Below are 20,626 nucleotides of genomic sequence, written 5' to 3'. Positions count from 1 at the left end.
AGTTTTCCCTCGAGAAAGCAAGGGCTGTGCAACCCCTTTCTGCATCAGAGAGAATGAATTTTATTTTTCCCTCAAGAAAGCAAGGGCTGTGCAACCAGGAGCCAAACATCAAGTTGTGGGGTTTCTTGTGATGTTAATGCATGTTGTATATACTTTTTTTCAGTTTAACAAACCATTGCAAAAGAAGGTAAACAATTTTTGGTGCCATTCCTGGTAGATGTGGGAAGAGCCATATAAGAACACCTTGTTTGTAGTACATTATATGTCACAGTGCAGTCAATGTGTGCTGAAGCAGAATTTAAACATGGCTATAGAGTTGTTAACAGGTTAGTAAAGAGATTTGGGGTTTTAGCATAGGATTTTGTTTCCTTGTTTTATTACAACATGTGTTTTGTCCATAAAGCAACTGAGCAGGATGAGGGGCTTGAGGAGCCTAGAAAGATCTGTCCCCTTCCCTGGGGACTATATTAGACCTATGAGTCATGAAGTCTTTGCATAGTAGGTGTCTGGTTACAAACCTTTTATGGGCCCTGCTCAGCTGGGATATCAGCATCTGCATTATAGCTCCCATCTATTCTTAGGTGGTATCAGAGCACGAGTGAACAGGCAAGGCAGAGAGAGAATTGCTTTCATTACGTAAAACTCTTCCCTCTTCTCATCCTGTTTTTTCACACTTTTCTCTGTCTACCCCATCCTTCTGTTCTGCAGTGCCTAGTTGTTCTCTTGTGAGAGAGATACAGAATGGCTTACAGCGTGACTCTGAACGGACCTGGACCATGGGGTTTCCGACTGCAAGGGGGCAAGGACTTCAACATGCCCTTGACCATCTCCAGAGTAAGTGTGCAAAAAACCTTGTTGAGCCTTGTTTAGGTTAGAAAATAGCAGTCATATGTGCACTCTGACCCGGCCTAGCAAAATAGAGGATCTTTGCACTTAGGTGTGAATGAAGAGAATATAATGTGGTCTTTAAATACACCAATTCAAAGTACAACCTGACATTGATAATGCCTCAGGAAGACAGTTCTGGTTTCTATGTTTTTATGAATGACGATACTGTCTCTCTTAAATAAGTTTCCAGTTCTATTTTGTACAGTGTTGTCTCTTTTCTTTTGCTGATAGGGCCCTTACTGGTGCTGTCTGTCTGGGGGGAATGGAGTGGAACGACTATGAATGGGAATATAGAATTATATTTCTAGGAAATAAATGTGTAACTTCTGGTAAATATGTGACATCAGGTGACACAGATACATGTCCCCTCTTGTGAGGAGGTGCAATAATTGAATAAAAATGAGGCATGTCAAGAAGAAGACTCAATAGTGTTTAAAATATAGTCTTAAATTATGCAGAAGTCTTCCATTTGCAGCTGACAAACAGCATGTGATTTAATAATTAATTACCTGGTGCATCTGTTGATTTCTGACTAGTCCATTTATTTCCTAGCAGTTTTGGAGTTTTTTTCCTTTCCCTTAAAGCACTGTTTTATGTTTCCCTTACCTACCCCTCTCTTATCAGATAGTTCTGTGTTACTTCTGGTAGCTCCCTTCTCTTTCCCCCCCACCCCACCCATTTCAGGCAGTCTCAAATCTGCTCCAGAATGTTCTGGTCTTTTTAGAGAGGTCTTGGGTTCCTTCACAAATCACCTGCAGAAGGCTTATTTTGCAGTACAGTGACAAGAGAGGTTACTTACATAACAGTGTTTAAAAGGAATACCAGAATGATTAAATCAGACAAATGAGTAGAACGCAAACAAAAAGTCTGCTCCACTAAAAAAAAAACAACACCAAAGCCACCTACACTACTTGTAAAACTGTGTTGGCTTTTTCATAATGAAAAAATGCAGTGTTAAGCTGTGAGTACCAAATTGATATCCCTGCAACAATTGTGATTCAAAGTCAACTGATGAGCTTCTGAAATCTTAACTATGCTATTTCATATTCATCCTGTGAAGCTTTGTATCATTTGATCTCCCTTGTTCTTATTCACATGATCCCTTTCTTGGAAGGCAGAGCTGCATTTACCTTAATACTAAGTCCTGTGATGATGAGAGGAAATTTTCATAACTCCTTTTGCAGAAGCTGAATTGTAAGTGCAGAGAAGGCTGTTCTGTCAGTATTATTAAAAGCAAACAAGGAAAAGACAACCTAAAATACTCCTCACCACAAAAATAAACTCACTTCATAAACTCAGATTAATTTCACTCTTGTAAATAGTTTTGGTATTTCTTTTCTTATCCCACCCAAGGTAAGTACAGAGAGGTGCCAATACATTTCTGTAGGAATTTTCATGACACTTTGCAGCCTGCACTGTATGGTGTTGATTATTTTTTTGTCAGTTATTCAGTCATACCTAGAGGCTGTCAGTCAAGGGCTGGGGCTGTGTCACTTGCACAGTATGTTTCCCAAAGAACTCGTTGTCTCAGGTTGTAATCTCTTAAAGTGTAAACACTACGCCCAAAGGCTATATGATTCTCATGGGGCTTTTGAGAGCATATGAGGAGCAAGAGTGAAACTGCAGTGGCTGAATTCCCAGAGGTGTTGCCTCTTCACACAGCTGACTGCATTTCCAGCAGCAGCATTGTCAGAAAGCACTGTTAAATATTTTGAACTCTTCCACAGTGAGACCCAGTTTAGAGGTGGGACTGTTGATCCAGGATGGGATTGGATTTTGTAGCTTGCCTTATGAGGGGAAAAGCAGGCATGCAGGAATGAGCATGGGGGGGAGCTGAAATAATAATGTCTGCTGGTTGTGATGTTTCTAATTGAAACACAGTGTAATACATGGCTTTTGATGCTAGCATTCTTTCTAGTCTATTCTCTCTAGTCTAACATTCTCTCTAGTCTATTTTTTCTTTAGCATCTTTCGCTAAATGTGTCTCCAAACATATCAGATATTCCCCTTAATCAGATATTTCCAATCATAAGTGAGTTCATCTGTGAAGTCAACCACAATTGCAATCTTATCGTTGGGAAAAGGGAAAGCTATTCTTACATTCTCAAGATATTCTTGGAGGAGTGGGGAAGAGAAGATAACTCTGAGGAAAATCCCCTTCTTGGAAAGGGCACACAGCTCTGAGTGTCGCTAGTGGATGCTGTGCACTTATCTGTGGACCAGTTTTGATCCTCAGCTGCCCTGAGATGGGATTAGACTTTCTATGTGCAAATTGAGTCCTAAACCCCAAACACTTCCAACTGAAAGGTTCTTTTAATTGCTTTTAATACCAGATGTGCCATGGCACTTTTGCCTGCACATGCATAGTGTCCCTCTGTGAAAGCAGATAGGGTTTGCATACAGACATGTTTGTTAAGTGGAACTGCCCTGGGCAATTAGCCTGTCTGTGGGTAGGCCACAGAGAACAAAAAGACTGCTCGTTTTTTGTGAAGGCTCTGTGCTCTTACGTCACACTGCAAGAGAGTTGTCTCTCAGCTCCTGAGAAAGATGATGGCAACAGTCTAACACACTGGGATTGTTCATCCCATCTATAGTATTCTGCCTACATGTTTCCAAGGTCCTTCCCGAAAGAGAATGCTAGTATCATACCATTATGAAGCTAGCCCCTGTGTAGATGTGAAATGGACACCCTGAACGTGGGAACTAGAGCTGTGGTCTAGCTGTGTGTTGACCTGTACTCTGTCAGCCAGCCCTGCACAAATCCTACTCATCTTGCACTTCACCTGAGAAATCCTGAAGGTCTTTGAAGCCTACTGACCAAAGCACAGTACAAGACTGTGGCATTGCTAATGCTTCTGTTCAGAAAAAATGCTCTTGAAACAGTGGAAAAGGAAGGAAATTACTCAGGGCTGTTTGGCATAACAGTTCACTTTTAAAGGACTCTTTAAAATGGTGTCTGAGACACAGTATTTTTACCATTCAGGTAGGTCCAGGTGATCTGCAAACTGTTGAATAGTAAATAGCATGAGAGACAGGAGTCACAGTCAGTCAGCTGGGTGACAGGTGAAGATGTGTTCCCCCGAAATGGATTGTTCTGCTTATCTGTTCTTTATCTAAAAATAAAAGCCTGACTAACATAGTGGGTGGGGACAAGGAAACAAGAGACAAAAACAAGTAGAGAAGAGTTAAGGTCACCCTACAGCTTTCACACTCCTTTAACAATGGCATCAGAAAATCATATGTGAAGATTTTAAAACTATTTTTCCAGTCCCCACCCTGCAGACCGTCCTACTCTGTAGAAAAATTCTGTCATAAGACATCAAATTCTGTCATGAGATGTCATGGGCAGGTAGCAGAGATAGGAAAACAGTATTGACAGACTTTTAGTAAAGCTGAACATCTGTCAGCCCTGTTGAAATGAATGAGACTTGCAGGCTGTTGACAATACTAAGAGCTGTCACCAGTGCCATGATCATATGCATAAATCTGGTCTTTGCAAATTGACGTGGGCAGCAAAGCCGTTTATTTTCTCCTACTCCTTGCATGAACTGTCTGGAAGCAAGCGGAACTCATTAATTTTATAGACCTAATCCCCCATAAGAAGGATTTTGGGCATAGTTAATTATCTAAGTGCTCTGTTGCCATGTTACCTAAGATGGTATGATTGTCCATGGTTTGATGCAATAGCAGAACCTCTTCATATATTTGTTGGAATGTTTATTGCTGAACCTTTTCTAGACAGACTGCCTTGCAGGCGATGCAATGAGCTGAAAGGTGTGCAAGAATTATCATCATCTGAGGCAGTGGAACTATTATCCAGAACACTGTGGTAACCCATGACTGGTATATACACTCTGTGTTTATCCATACAGTTTTGCATTTCCTAATAGAGAGTTTTTTTAGTTGCCTGGGTTCCAAATCAAAAGCCAGAGCCTGAAGCAGAAGGGCATGGTGTTTAAACAAACAAAAAAAAAAGCTTTAAAGAACTATATTTATTTATTTAAGTGAGGAAAAAGTTGAGATCTGGCAATGATGTAAGCACAGTGAGGGGAAATAGCAAACTACTACGAAAAAGGATGAAATTAGCTGATCTATGTACTTATTCTGATACAAGCAGCCTGAAACAGCTCTTTGAGGGGGTAGGGGGGGAAATCCCTGGTCTAGCATTTTGCAATCTGTGTCTCTGGTGGAGCAGAAAGGTTTTTTTCTCACAGTTGTTGGCCTCTTTCCTTTCATCAGCATCTCTTCCTGATTGCTTCCTGTCCCTCCTCCACTCCCTAGCATACATATGCCAAACTCTGGCTGTGACTGTTTTTGCTTTAGAGAAGCTATGTGAGAGTATTCATTTCCTGTGGGCTATTGCATATTGGTGCCTTAGAACACACAAGTGATGGCTGAAGGCTGCCCCTCTTTGCTTTTCTTTCTTCTGTTCTTGAACGATGGGAAACCTTAGATGATCTGTGTCATTTGAATGGCCATGTGGTGCTGTACATAAATCATAATCAGAAGAATGCAGTTTACCTATATTGACTGAACTGAAGCAGTTTAACAAGTTGACTTTAAATGCTGATCCCACGTCACCTCTTAAACATCCATCTCTGGTGAATCAAACTGCTGAGTAGTTGTCCTACAGCTACAATTGTAGCTTTGAAAGGTTTTTTTTCATCTCCAAATACTATTCAGTAGAGATGTTTCCTTCATCTCCTAAAATTCAAATGACTGAATCAACTTCGGAGAAGGGAGTAAGCCATTTAATGTAATAACTGTCTTATATCTAGATAGACTGTAGCAATTTCTAATGCCTGAGTGGTTTCACATTCTTCCAGTCTTCTTACAATTTAACTCAAAATGGTTCTTTGTGAGAGGAAAATGAAATACTTCCAGGCCAGTTTTCAAGAACACTCAAAAACATTCCTATCTGTTATTTTTTTTAATAAAACATCTGTGACCATCAGCACTTCTTTGGGATAAGCTGTTTAATTTGTAGGTCACTTCTTGAGCAACAGTCACCCCATCCAAAGTTGTAGCATTCTGAGTTTTATTACATGTAATTATTTGTTGTATGTGCAAATCTGTCATTATCATGAGATAGTGCTAGTTACTTCAGGTGATATGTTTGCTTTAACTAATTTGCAAGCCAATTCTGGTATGTTTATAGCTGCAGTTATCATAAATGATTGTATTTCTGTGAGCCTGAACCCTATAAGTAACTCCTCAACCTCTTGATTTGGAATTATTTGAGATGTTCCAGTAGTTAGCATATGTACTGGAAATGACAGTTCAGTATACAGGGCATTTATATGATAAAGCTGCATGTGTCATCAAACACTAGTGTCATGTATGTCAGATAGGGAGGGAGGAAGTAAATTCTATAGTTGCATTCCATTTAAGTAGTATTTATTGGACCAGACAGAGAAATGGGTTCTGGCACCTGGGGTTCAGAAAATCCCTGGATATTGGAGAGTGAATTCAAGTCTCTGCTCTGAATGAAGCAGAACAGAGGTTTAAATGTGGCTGTGCAGGTGCTCTAAGAAGTAGGGCAGTTGTTACTCTGAGATAGACAGCATTTCCTGTCTTGACCAAAAATTCTGTATCAGATCTGAGGAGTAATCCCTATGGATGTTTCACTAGCTTCACTGAGCTACCAATGCTTTAAGAGAAGGTTTGATTTCAATAAATATCCAATTTTGTTATTCAAAGCATTTCCAGCACAAGATGTGCTGGTTTTCCCTTCTGGTTAAACAATCATGATATAGGTAAGAAGATTTTGTTTTCTTTCATTACAGCAAATATTCTGAAAAATCCATGCCATTTGTTAATTTATCTTTAAACTCAGAATTTTTTTGTAGAAGAGTCCTTTGTTTTGTAATTTTTATTTAAACCATAGCATCATAATGCAACGTGATTAGAATTGTTCTTGACAAAATAACTTTCAGGAAGGGTATGGAGCTAACTACAGCTCTTGATTAAATGACTTGTCCTTTAAATCAAGTATGTACTTGGAATAGAAAGACAACCCCTCTTATCTGTTTGTGTGATTAAAGTAATCACTAAATATGAAGTCCACTGCTGAAGGTCAGGGGTATATAAGGAGTATCATGTCCTCTGCACAGTATCTGTGCAAAAATCATACGTTTAAGATTGTGCTCCTCAATGAGCTCCTCAATTCTATCCATGTTTTGAATTTCAGGAGAAACATTTATCCCTGTTAGAATGTAGGCCAGATGGATATGAGTAACGGCTGTAATAGCTGAGGTACTGGCTTAAGTGATGTTACATCATCAAACCCGCTGCTCTGACTGCTCTGACACGTAATACGTAACGCGTGGGTTTGAAACCCTTTCTTTATTCACCTGCTAAATGCAGCTTTTTTCTTTGGGGTGTAATTGTATCTGAATCATAAATACTTGGGTGACATTATTCATTAAAAGAGCTCAGTGTATGAAAAAACTGGGCTGAATAACATCTATGCAATTGCCAACTTGGTTATAAAGTGACTTTGCAGCTTTCTTTCCTGCAAAAGGAAGGGGAACATAAGCCTTCCCTTGAACAGGATACATAGTGTTAGCTGTGAGAAACTTGGGCCCAAGACTGGTGAGAAACTGAGAAGTTCACAAGTGGGGATAACAGTAGTATTGTGTTTTTGCGGAGGAGGAGGAGGAGAAGGTTTCATAACCTAAGGAAACAGATCTACAACTCAAATGGGTTTTGTTCCTTTTTCTTAGCACTGTTCCCTGTCTACTGGATAATCTGGTCTGACAAATTGCTCAGCCTTTGGCCTAGAGTTTATTTATTTGAGAATATAGTTAATGTAGTATTTCAGGAAGTCCTCTGATTTACTTTATTGTTGAAGTTAATAAATTTGCAGATCCATTAGAACCAGTAGACACCTCAGGAGGTAGCCATTAAATTAGAAATTCAAAGCTGCTGAACTGTTAGTGCTTTATAATTAAAGTGCACAATAAGCAGGTAGAACTTTTTCTTCGTGTCTGATGTCTGAACACTGTAAATAACTGTCTTAATAACACAGCAGGTAACGCTGTCATTACCTCCTTTCTGAACACATTATTGCAAAATGTTCTCCAGCCAGTGGAACACAAAGAAATTAACAAATATGCTAGCATTAACTTTCTCTACTAGCAGCAGCAATTCCGATCTGGTAACTCTTGTTGTCTAATTAGTAGCATGAAGTGTATGCTATTTTACAACTCCCTAAAATGTGGGTCTTTAGGAACAACACAAGCCTTGAGTAGCACTCTGAAAGTATCAAGATGCTGTACAAAATGCAATGGTCTTCACTATAATCTAGTATTCATAGTGGACTGGAGCTAGCTGAGAACACAATTTCATTTATCTGATTTGTGTGTAACTAGAAGTTTCTGACATAGGTACCTGAGGTGCCACCATTTTAATGCATAATATAGCATTAAAGCGTGTCCAGTGTAGTATGAAGCACTGCTCTTCTTTTTTCACTGAGTTTTATTGCAAGATTAGCCAGATGATCAATGTGCAAGTAAATTATTAATCCCCATTGAAAGCTCATGAGAAGGGGAGAGGAGGAAGGGAAATTTCTGCTGAGCATGGTGAAAATCAATTGCAACTGCAAGTCTTGAGGAATGTAAAACATTGTCTGTCAATGTCAGCAGTAGTATGTTTTGAAATGAATTATGCTAGTTGAAAAAAATGGCTTATATACAGCATGTTAAAGGACTATTTCTTTTGTACTAGTGTAATTAAAGTCTTAAAAATGTTGCCTGGGAACAAAATCTCAGAATAGGCTTTCTGTTACAATTGTATAAATTCTTAAATCCTAATTTGATAAAAGTATGCTATGGCGCTTAATAAATGGCATTGCATAAAGAATTTCATTCTTACTGGTACAGAGGAGGACAAGGTTGTCAGCAAATGTGCTGTTCAGGCACATTGTGTTGACCCATAATTTATATTATATACATTTAAAAGCAAACAGTTATCACCTGTCAAAATGTGCTGCATAAGTGATGATTTAACAAAGTATTTTACTTAGTTGCTATCATAACATCAGATCCTAAAAGAAATAAAAGCTTGATCATATGAAGCTGGCCCTGGAGCTTAGCTCAGCCTTACTGTTGGTTATCCTTTAGGAGCAGTTCTAAAAGCTTCTGTTTTTTCAGATGCATGAAGAGTGTAATTCTTCCCCAAAATGTAAAGCTGTTTCTGTGTTCTGAGAGATTTTCAGGACCAAGAGCACACAATAAATGGGGGAAAGAAAGTACCTGGAATTAGGTACTCTGAAAAAAACCCTCATTTTTGTCTTACGCATGGCACCAGATGACATCTTGAATGGGCTTCATACGAGGTGACTCCTCTTTTTGTTAGTGGTGGCTTGCAGTCATTTTCCCAAAAAGTCAATGAGATCTTGCTCTTCTTTTAGGAAGATGTAGTGGGTCAAATGTCCTAAAGGCGTGCAAATCCCCTGACAAGGGTAGAGTTACTTTCTGCACCTCCCACATGCATAGCTGGTGTTGTGATCATCTGTGCCACAGGTGTTCAGTGCCTGGACACTGTGCATAAATAGGTTTTTAACCTTTCTCCAAAATCCTCCCAAATACACTTGATTTGTAGCAATGGCAGCTGAGGATTAGGAGGAACACAGCCTTTCATATGCTCGCACTGTATTCCTGCCTTTCCCTTGCTCAGAGTCCAAATTCCAGCCACTGGGCTATTTTGGCTGCCTTGCCTTGCTCACTTATCCATACTTGTTAATACAGACATAAACCCTTATTCATATTAAAAGTAACAGGCTTAAGAGCACATACTTACTTGAAACAATTTATGGCTTTTCAGTTTAAAGCCATCGTTAGTGACAATTAGTCTTTGTGACATGAATAAAACTATTTGTAATGCATTGTAGTACTTACTATACCTGGTTATGGTGCCATGCACACTCCTGAGAAGTCCCTGTGGGACTCTCATGCTATATTTAAAGCATCCTGTAACTTAGGAAGCTATTTTGAATTGGAACCAATGCTACATTTACCTCAAGCTTCTGGAATGGGACATCGTATCCAAAACTCCAAAAATACTACATGTAACCCCAGATTCTGGTACATAGTGCCAAATCGGAATGCTCTGGTATTAGGGTGAATTTGGGTTGCCTTTTCTTGATCCTGGGGGTCACTGGGACTGTCCTGCTCTATTTGAGAATGTCAACATTCTCTCCTTACCTAGTCATAGCTGGTTCAAAAATGGCCAAGGGCAGTTGGTACTATGGCAGGTGTTTAAAAAAGAAATAGGCAGTCGAAACAAGATACTCTTTTTCATCAGCATTGACGAAAGTTAACTATTGTAGGAAATAAATGGACAGTCTTTCTGCTAATTTTTTTGACAAGAGTTGCAAAATACCCTTTTGACCTACTGTCAAAATTACTTTCCTGTCTAAAAGAGTCTTATCTCACTTGTTTGCTTAGATTATCTAATAAACTATTCAAGATTAAATCCTTTTGTCAACTGTACGGGGTGGAGTGGGTGAGGATCTCTCTATTACATGTGTGCTTTGCTTTCTTGATGACAAGAAGTGGTCAGCAGTCTGTAAGCATCATCAGTTGTGTGAACCACAACAAATCAAATTTCCTTGAACAGCAGTCTCTTCTCAGTTTGATTGCCTACTGCTTGGTACTGCTTCTTTTCAGTGTCACACCTCTAAAATTGAAGTATGTGCTGTCTTGCCATGTAGTTGTCAGCAGTTCAGGATGAGTGTACAGTGTCATGAGTAGCAGACTGTTGGCACCTGATGGAAAGATGGAGCAAGTTATTGAGGTGCCAGAATTGTGTGGCTGTTTCATCCCTGAGGCATAGCAAAGCTCTCTTGTCTTTTGAGGGAGGCATTATCCCACCCTTGGGAACTTTTTTCCTTAGCTGTAGCAGTCAGCTGCAAGGGCAAGTACTGATATTGCTGTGGCCATGTAGGAGACCTCTAACATTGGCTCTTGGCATTCATCCTCACTCCATGGGGGATGGTTCTCTGCTGTCTCCTCCTTCTATATGCTTGGGATGCTTATGAGACCTTCCCCCCCACCTGCCTTTCCTTGCACTACTCCCACAAATTCTCCCTCCTCAGTCTGCTATCCTTTCGTTGCTCCCGGCTTTTGATGACATCCAGATTAAGTGCACTGAGAGTGGAGAAGCAAAGAGATGAAGACTGCATTTGGAAAGTGAAAGTTATAGACCTTTCCACAAGGTGTTATAATTTCTTACAGAACAAAGAATGTGCAGGATGTAAGTGCACAGGAAGGAGTTGGCTAAATATGGTACCTCATGCAAGTTCACAGCTGCTCTGTGTGAAGCTCTGGGGTTACCTCTTTCTCTGATTATATATGTTGCTGTATTAAATAGTCTTCTTTAGCCTGCATTAAGGAACCCAAGCTGCAACTAATACCATTATAACTTCTGTGTTGAGAACAGAGTATATCTCCACTGAGAATTCCTGGAAGAGACTTGCCTTCCTTTACAACCACACATTCTGTGGTCCACAAAAGGATGATTTTGTCCATCTGCTCATCAGCTATTCCCTTTTCCTTTGTATCTGTGCTTAAGTTTCTGCAGAGCTTTGTTTCATTTAGATGACAACCTCCAACATTTCCTCTGAAGAAATTATGCTGAGCATAGATAGTAAGACATATTAATCTTCTTTAAAAAATGATACATAAAAACCACAAGCAGATAGTGACTGTGAGCATTTCCCTAAGTTCTTCATGGCAAAACATGTGCATTGTTTCTAAGCCCATGTTGTATCTTCTGCAGCTAGCATCATTTGCTTGAGTAAATTTCTAGAAAACATTCTTTAGATGACCTAAAGAAATAGGCATGTGAATGAAAGAGTTATAAAAACCCCAACCTGCCCTGTAGAGTTGACAGAAACAACAAGCCTTTGTGGAAAATATGCCCTGTGAAGATGTGCCTGGATCCTAAATGGCAATGGAGAGAGGACCCAGTGACTCACATAAAAAAGGTCTGGATCTTTAACTCACACGGATCTAGTATTCCTTACATAAAACATGATTCTCTGTTTCTAGTTTTGGAATCAGAGATGAATAAAGTGAGGGGTGGAAACAAAGCAGAATAAACCTTCTGTAAGGTCTAGGGAACCTGTGAATGAATTCAGTTTTAATTTCACTTCCATTTCATCTAGACTCAATTCAAATTCCTTTCCTAGGAAGAATGGGAAGAAATCTAAGGACTGATCATTTACATGATCAGGGTTGCTCTCTGGAAGAATATGAAGTGGTTTTGTTTTTTCCCCAGTGTGTGTGACTTATCATAGAGGTTATCCCTGCTTGTGGGAGTATTCCTGGCCAAAAAAAGTGATCATCACTTCCACAATATTGAAGACATATTTGCAGTATGATTGACAAGATGAGGAGGTGGTATATAATTTCTTTGCATGTCAAGGGACCGGCAGCGAATGAAACCAAAACTAGAACGTAGCTGCTTTATTTATCCCTTGAACAGATGCAGTACAAGCAGCTGCAATAAGATCTTTTATACATTCCACCCACGATTCCCTGGAGTTCATGTGTCCTAAAGGCAACCTGGAAAGGAGGCAGGACACTCTTTTGTACAGTATTATATTTTATAAGTACAGTGTGAGATGCTGATCCTTCTCATGGGGAAAGAATTCCAAGCTGGATCTGAGTTTCATGCCATTTGATGGTATGAGTAGATGTCTTTCTCCCTTGCCATTCTTGGGCATTTAGCTCAATTACTTAATTTGATCTATAACTTCGTTGTTTTGCTAAAACTCTTTGTAGGCCAGGAAACAGCACAAAGAGGTAGTTTTATTATTTTTTGACACGTGCTGTATCAACTGGACATTTGATTAGTTATATCTGAGGAAGCATTGCTAAGAGGACTTGTAAACAATATTACTTCTTTTGTCTCCATTAAGTCTTGATTCCTCTCCACTGGTTTTGAAGAGATCGGATTGGGTTCCAATATTAAATGCATCTCCAAGCTTAGGAGGCCAGGGAAAAGCTCTTGCCATGTAGTTGATTGTTAAGCCTCTTTGTTCAATGTGTAAATAAAGGGTTTAGGAATAAACTTTCCTTGTTGCCATTTAATTTTAGAACATCCACAGTGAATGTCCTGGCCTGGATGCCACAAGTCTTTAGTTTTAATCTTCCCCTAAAGTATCTGCTCTCACCTACTGTCTGAGTAGAGGCTACGTAGCCCATACATCCACACTAGTGTGAGACTGCCCTTGGGTACATTAATAATGTAAAGGCATGTGCAGAAAGTACCATCTGAAATATTGTGGTTTTCCACTGCAGACAACTGAATTTTACAATAGCAAAACATGGATCAGGCACTAATCAAGAAAAGCCTCCAAACTGTTAAAGTCTTTCTGATAAAAGAAGAGGGTGGATGCCATCTTCATACCTTCCCACCATGACAGCAGTTACATTAATTTGCTCTGTAAAAGTTTCCTCAGTGTGTCATAAGAGAAAAACATTGTTCTGGCTAAATTCTAACACCTTACATGAGCTGATGGACGGGAGGGGGAGTTGAAACATATGACTGTTTCTTAATATTTATTTGAATATTTTTGTATATTTATTGAGTAAAGTCATAATAAAAGCTCCAAATCCCTATGTTATTTCTGCTAAAAAAAAAAAAAAAGGAAATAAGAAATCAAGTGAAAACATATTTGTTGAGAAAGATATCAAACCCTGAGAACAGATAAAGAAAAGGGTGACTTGCAATGTCCTTAATAGCTTTTTAGTTGAGCTTAGTTTTACATTTTTGGTTGGAGTATAAGTGTTCTCCCTATTTTCCCTCCTGAGTGTATACTACCTGAAACCTGTGTATTTACCTTTGCCTGCAAATAGCCTATAGAAAAACCTTTCCTGCTTTATTTTGGTATACTTGTGATGTAAAATAACATATATCTCCTTTCTCAGTCATTTGTCACACCATGACTTACATTTTGCCAGTTTATCTTGCTCTGCTACATGAATCAGTAAAATCTAGGCTGTTTTGATGGTTTACTTTTTGTCCAGTTTAATTCCTTTAGTATTGGAGAACATGGAGGCTTCAATTTTCCTCCCAGCTGTAGTGCTTTGTTTCTTTTTGCTCATGTTCTTGCATGCCTTGCCTATTTAGACAACAGTTTTGATGGCTGTGGGTGTTTTCTTCTTGGATGAATTTGCAAAACTTCTCCAAAAGGCTCAGCATCTCTGACTGAACTTGTGGACACTCCTGTGACGCCAAGGATAAATTGCTATTAGTTTGGCTGTGCCTCTTGATACTTTCCTCTCTTCTTCTGGTGACTTGTATCACTTTGTAGTGCAAATAGGTTGCACTGTGACAATCCTCCATTTAATTAGATGACATAACAGAGTCTGCTATGGCCTTATGTTTAAGGAGAGCTGCCTAAAAGCTGCACTTAAAAATTGATAATGTGAATCTTAATGTCTGCTTAGCTTTGAAATGTGTCTTTCATTTCTTCTAATCCCTGACATTGTCTTAAGTGTACTCTCTTTTTCCTTTCTATTCTTATTTCTCACACCTTCACTACCTGCCTTTTTTAAATAATTAATTATCATTCCAAAGGCTAGTGAGAGAGACTAGGCCGGGGCTTTATTTTTTGATTAAAATATACATTGTCTATTTTGTGTTAAAGATAACATGGTATTCTTTTTGATAGCTTCACTCCAACCCACTGTTACCCATAGTCTCAGCATATGTCTAACTGTTTATATCCTCTAACTAGAAACCAAAGTAACTACAAGACTGAACAAACTGCACAAATATTAGGAATGTAAGCATATATTCTGAGATAGTGAGGTTGTTAGCAAGATTTGTGTATACTGATGGAGATCATGGATGCATGTGGAAATGACTGGTAATTTTTGCTATCACAGTCTCTCAACTATCAAAGCATTTGGCAATATTCTGCTAGGACTGGGATGGTATTTTGAGATTTAAATTTGGATTAAGCAATGTCAAGAGAAGTGCCAGAGTCAAGTCTGACAGAAGATAGAGCCCTGTAAGCCTAGGTACTGGCATAGGACCATAAGGAAGAAGTTTGAAGTCTTGCCTGTCAATTGTCTTTCTGTAACAGTCTTGTTATTCTAGTGAACAGAAGATTAATCTATTATAATTTAAACAAGGAAACTGAAGAATAAATAGTCCCTCTTCCATTTCAGTGCTTGCTCACAGTATGTACCTTGGTGTTTAGAACAAACATGATTTATTTTGTGTTGATCTACATGTTTTTTTAAATACATTCTGGTGCTGGTAGTGGGAAGGAATATTCCCCAGTAGGGGTAAAAACCTCACAACCAACTAAAAAACAATTCTCAAAAGTAAATTCTCAATAGTGTGAGAGATTATCGGACCTGTAAAGAACCAAAGCTATTCAGGTCACAGAAGTTTTGGTAGAATATAATTGAAGAATTCTTTTGGTTTTTGCATACTTCAGACTGAGCTCTAAGCCACTGTGACATGCCCAGTTCCCAATGTCAAATCTCCTCTTCCCTCGTCCCCAGCCCCAGTTTTATCAAAGTATGAAAGTATTGACTGAGTGAGATGCTATTGTTGGCAAGTCTTTGATGGACACTCCTGGAATTTCATTGCAGGAGCCATGACTTCTGTTTTATCTGAAATCTCACTGGCTGTCGATGACAGACAAACTCTGTTTTTAGCAGTGCACTGAAGGTCAGGCAAACGACTGGTTTCCAAATAGAGTAACTGAAGATAGTGGAACAGATTTATTCCTGGTATAATTCCACTAGTTCTATGAAGTTACAGGGGAAATATATTTGTCAAGAGAACCTTATGAGCTGAAGGATAACACTGCTGTTCTCAACCACTGGTGTATAAAAGTAGCTTGGAAAAAGTACTATATAACATAACATTAAAATTCCTTCTGTAAGAGAAATGCTACACTCACTAAGATAGGAGTAATATTTTTAGCTGATATAAACCAGTATAACTCCATTAAGGAGACTGACCACCATAGTATGTAGTATTTTTCTTAATATCTGAGGATCTAGCTCTAGGGTTTTTTATTACAGACGTGGTTAAGGTTTTCTGGCTGTGCAAATATATTAGGGCTAATCTAGGAAACATATACACTGGTTAGACTGCTTTCCTTGTGGCATTTGGGGTGATTCCATTATTTTTCACAAATCTTTAATTTTAGCTATGGTATTGGCACACTTCAAGTCCGTAAACTGACTATCAAGTGGACTGTTAGATATTTCAGTTCATTTTTGCAAGTTATCTGTGACCTTAATTCATACAGAAAGCAAAAATTGATTTTGCAGATGGATCAAGAGAAGTCAGTAGGAGTTTATGAAAATGAAAGCTAGATATTGTTGTACCATTCCTTGGTTATTAGTAAAGGAATAATCAGTGTCTCTGTAGAATGCCATTACAAAGGCCAAAACTACTATAAGCTGTGAAAAAAAAAATTTTTTAGGAAAAACTTTGCAGAGATCACAACCACACTGACTGTTTCCAAATCCTTGTGAAAAGTAGAGGAACATATGCAGGTTTATGGATGTGAGAAGCGTGTGTGTCAGCAGGGAGGTGTAGCTGGGGCTGACAAGGAGGGAATTTCAATCTCCTGCTTGGTTAGAGTGAATTGGGCAGTCTAGGTTGGAGTTGTATAAAGTCATAGATGCAGAGAGATCCTTTGATTGGTAAAAGCTGTTGCCACCTTTGCCACTTTGTTCTTGAAGGACTAGGAGTGCATTGCCCACCAATATCCTGTGACACTGGGAGTTGCTGCAAAAATTCAAGTTGTAAGTTTTTCTAAGAGGATGTTGTCAAGAATGTGAAATAAACATAAACTGTGGTTTATGTTTTATAAAACAGATGCAAGTATAATTTTTACAGTTCTTTGGCAGAAATGTATCCCTTAAAGCTCAAACAGCATGTTTTAATACTTTCTCTCTTACTCTCCCCAAGAGGTTACACTTCAGTAAGCTTTTCCCTTAGAGGTGTCAAATTATTTCTTTAATGACAGATACCCTAATGGTTGTGAACTACAAACAACTGTTTCCATGATGAGGCAGGATTTCTTCAAACTTAGTTAGCTCTGACACTAAGGCTATACCCCAAAGGCTCCAATTTTCCGAGCCATTCACAACATATGCTCTTTTTAAATCCATCAAACAATCCTGCACTCACTCTATACCCTACGTTCTAATGTCAAAGTAAATCTATGTTCTACTTGTGGCACCTGCTGTGGCACATACTTCAGCTACTTTAGGGTAGTACTAAGCATACCACCATACTTAAAGTCCTGTCAACATAGCTGTGATAAAGACCCTTTGGAAAATGTATAGCTTCACCCTAAAATAATCATTTATCATAACTCAGAAGGGAGAATTAATTGGCATTTAGTACTTGTAATAATACGGATTAGTGCCCTTCAAGAACAGGGCCATGTATAAAAGTACAGGCTTCAATAGGAGTGATTTCATTTTTAACAAGGCAAAACAATTTATGTTACAAATAAACTCCACTTTTAAAAAATATGCTTTACACAGTCAACATATTGGCAAGTCCTGTTGCACTGATACTATTGAATCCGGCTTTAGAAACATCAATCTGTATTATTAAATACTGCAAATACTATCATAGCTTAAGTTAGAAGTTTATAATAAAAACAAATCAAACTTTTTTCCTTTACTAATATCAACATAGTTCAAATGATGGGTTAACAAAATGGTACATTGTAATATTGCTGTCCATTATGGAAGGTCCTGTGCTGTGGACTGGCAAATACTTCATCTATAGCTTATGCAAAACCATATAGATCCCTCAAGCTCTTTGGCATTAATAGGTTAATACCTATTAGAACTGGATTTGTGAATGTGCACTGTCTACAAATGGATGATGTTTCCCTGCTGATTGTTTATCTGTTACACAAAGCTAGAAAGGGAAACAACAGATGAGTTAAGAGGGAAAAAATGTTACTTTCTTACTGACTCATGTTTACCACAGAAGTTTCTGTAGTCATCCTTTCTTCCCAATGAGGTCTCAGTCTTAAATCCATTGTTTGCATCTTTAATGGATGCCTATGCTTCATAGGTTTGTCATGACAAGGAATTGCTTAATTGAACTACAGATAAATGTAGATGGATCCTTTTGGTCCTGGGGACCATTCTTGGGCCTTTCTGCCACTGGCATGGGCTCGTTGTCCGCATTCTGCCAACACAGGCATCTTCAAAATTTAACTTCTGTGATTTAAGCTTTTATGATATTCAAAAGATTGCAAAGATGATGTCTACTTTGAGTGTTTGCATACTGGAGCAGAAGAGGACTGTCTGCTACACATAGAGGAAGATGTGCTGCACATTGACTTTGCAAGATGGCAAGTTACGCGCGAGTCCTGTCAGCTCTATCTTGTGAAGTGAGTTTGCTGTGGCCCTAGCCACAGTCACTAGAGACTTGATTATCAGTGTACCTACTAATACAAGCACCAGACTTTCTAATTGCACACTGATATAGCATAAACAGTGCACGGTCATCTTATCAATTTTTACATAAGATGGGCATGACTGTGTCAGTTGCAGCCAGCAAAAGCTTAGCTTGACAGTTTGGTGCTTTTTGCCACTGGATGATCGTGTTGCACATTCTTACAGGGTCATGCATGATAAAAAAGGATAAGAGGCCTTCAGAGGGACGTGACCAACACCTTATTGTCTGTGGAGCTTTTACCTCTGCACTACCACTGCAAATCTCTTCACTGAGACTACAGCAGATGCTGGAATTATTGCCTAGACTGCAGGGCAGAGTAGCCTAGAGCCTGAAATCCATGCTTCCATGTCAGGTCTGTTTGCCTGTGGTATTCACACAGAGCAGCAGATCAGATGAGATGATGTTAGATGTTTTGAAGTGGAGAGCGTCTTGTTCTTCTCTGACATAGCCAGAAACTTGTAAAATAATATAATTTTTTTTATCATCTCTCAGTTTCTCTTTTTTTTTGCTGTTGTTGTTTTCTCTTTACACTTTTATAGGAACTTATTTTAATGCCTGGATGATTTATTTCTACCACTCTCCTGTGTCATTTGCCCAAAATATTACTTGATGTCTTGTTTGTCACTGGGAAACATGCTGAATCTTTGTTTGCAATGCTTATACTGCCCTGAAGCACAGAGCCAGGGAGGGTCTGGGCCCTGTTATGCTAGGCACTGTATATGTGTGGAAGAGGCTTTAGTGCTTGCTGTTTAAAACTAGAGTATTTCCTCAAATATCTGGTGTGTCCTTTCATCAGAGAAGAGAGAAGGCTAGATGAATCTAGATTTATTTTTACATTTTCTGTGTGGTTGATGCATATAGCTTTAATATCAGCTACTGTTTCTGCTTAATGTTTTCCTCTACAGCCTTGTGAGTCTCTCCAGTTTGATAATAAAATTTTGCTGGTAAAATGCTATTTCTAGTAATGACTCAGTGTTAAGACTGAATACTAGGAGTCTTTTTCTAGTTCTTACTTTGGATAGCTGTTGAAGAATGGCATCATTATTAAATCGTTGCTTTCTAGATATAGCATAGGAGGTTAATGTCACTGTGTGGAATAGAAATCACTTTTAATTGAATGTATACTAGACTGGATATGACCCAGAAGACTCATTGGTGTGATCTGGAAATATTAAGAAGCTCTTTTCTGAGGACTTTATGTAGGAAAATGGAAGCAGAATGTAGAGGGTGAATTTCTTTCAATCCTGAAAATTACAGAAAAAGGGAAGGCCATTCAGACCAAAATGCCTGTCATCAGCTGAGAGAACCAGATGGACAAAATACATGGTGCTATTTCAAACAGGTCTGCTGAAAGTTTGGGAGCATCTTTGGGTTTTATTAGGTAGTTTCATGTCAAATGCATATGTTGCTCCTATATCATATATGTATGCAATCTTATAGTCTCTTCAAGAGCTATGTAATTCTATAAATAGAAGACCCATGCTAGGATAAAAAGAGATTACTAATATGGCTCCATTTGGCACTTCTGGCTGCCCCAGGAATCTCTCCAGCTGCCCAATAACCATCCAAGCATTCTTAATTTTCATTTATTCCCACTTCCTGGTATCTGAAGAAAAAGTCTTCTGTTTGTTCAATAGGTGCATATTCACTTTGAAAAGTGTTTTCTTCTGCTGTTGCAGTTATTACAGTGTTGATGTTGATCACATCAAAGTTCCGTCACTGACAGTTTTAAAATATTTTCTCTGCAAACATGATTAATAAGACTAAGCAATGTTACTGAACAAGGTGCTGTAAGAGGAGGAAGGATGTAAGGAAGAGGACACAGATGAAAAATAAAACTAGGGAGGGTGGGAGCCAGTCATCCACTCACTATGTAATCTCCTGGTTGAAGAGGGTTTAGAGAAACTTGGCCAAGATCAAACTCTGACAACACATTAAAACTCCAAAACGCCTACAGATTTTGTTTGCATGTGGGTGTACAGCTCTGAAAAATATCACTGTAAGTATAACTGCCTAGAACAGAGAACTTTCATAATTCCATCAGTCATAATGCTGGCTGGATCTGAGATTTGCATGGAATGCATCAATCTTCTTTAAAGACATTTTCTCTTTATGCACTCCAAAACGTCACTTTAATTTAGCTATTCAGATGCTTGCGTGATGCCAAAATGCAGTGATGAAGTTCATTGTCCTGTAGTTTAACTAAATCCTCATTTGAGATCAAAGTGGAGGGTTAATTTTTTTCTGTGTTCCTTTCATTCCTCAT

At 38.7% G+C, this 20,626-nt stretch overlaps 1 protein-coding gene across 1 annotated transcript in view; it reads left to right on the top strand.

Moving 5' to 3' along the window:
- Positions 1-563: 563 nt before the first annotated feature.
- LDB3 (LIM domain binding 3) overlaps positions 564-20,626 on the top strand; it is a 109,466-nt gene continuing 89,403 nt past the window's right edge. The window contains exons 1-2 of the mRNA XM_009077156.1: positions 564-606; positions 709-834. Of these exons, the coding sequence (XP_009075404.1) occupies positions 742-834 (93 nt within the window). The 5' untranslated portion in view covers positions 564-606; positions 709-741. The remainder of the gene's footprint in view (positions 607-708; positions 835-20,626) is intronic.

This window comes from Acanthisitta chloris, unplaced genomic scaffold (genome assembly GCF_000695815.1).
Source record: "Acanthisitta chloris isolate BGI_N310 unplaced genomic scaffold, ASM69581v1 scaffold21906, whole genome shotgun sequence".
Lineage (NCBI taxonomy): Eukaryota > Metazoa > Chordata > Aves > Passeriformes > Acanthisittidae > Acanthisitta > Acanthisitta chloris.
This window is presented reverse-complemented; position numbering and strand designations above follow the sequence as displayed.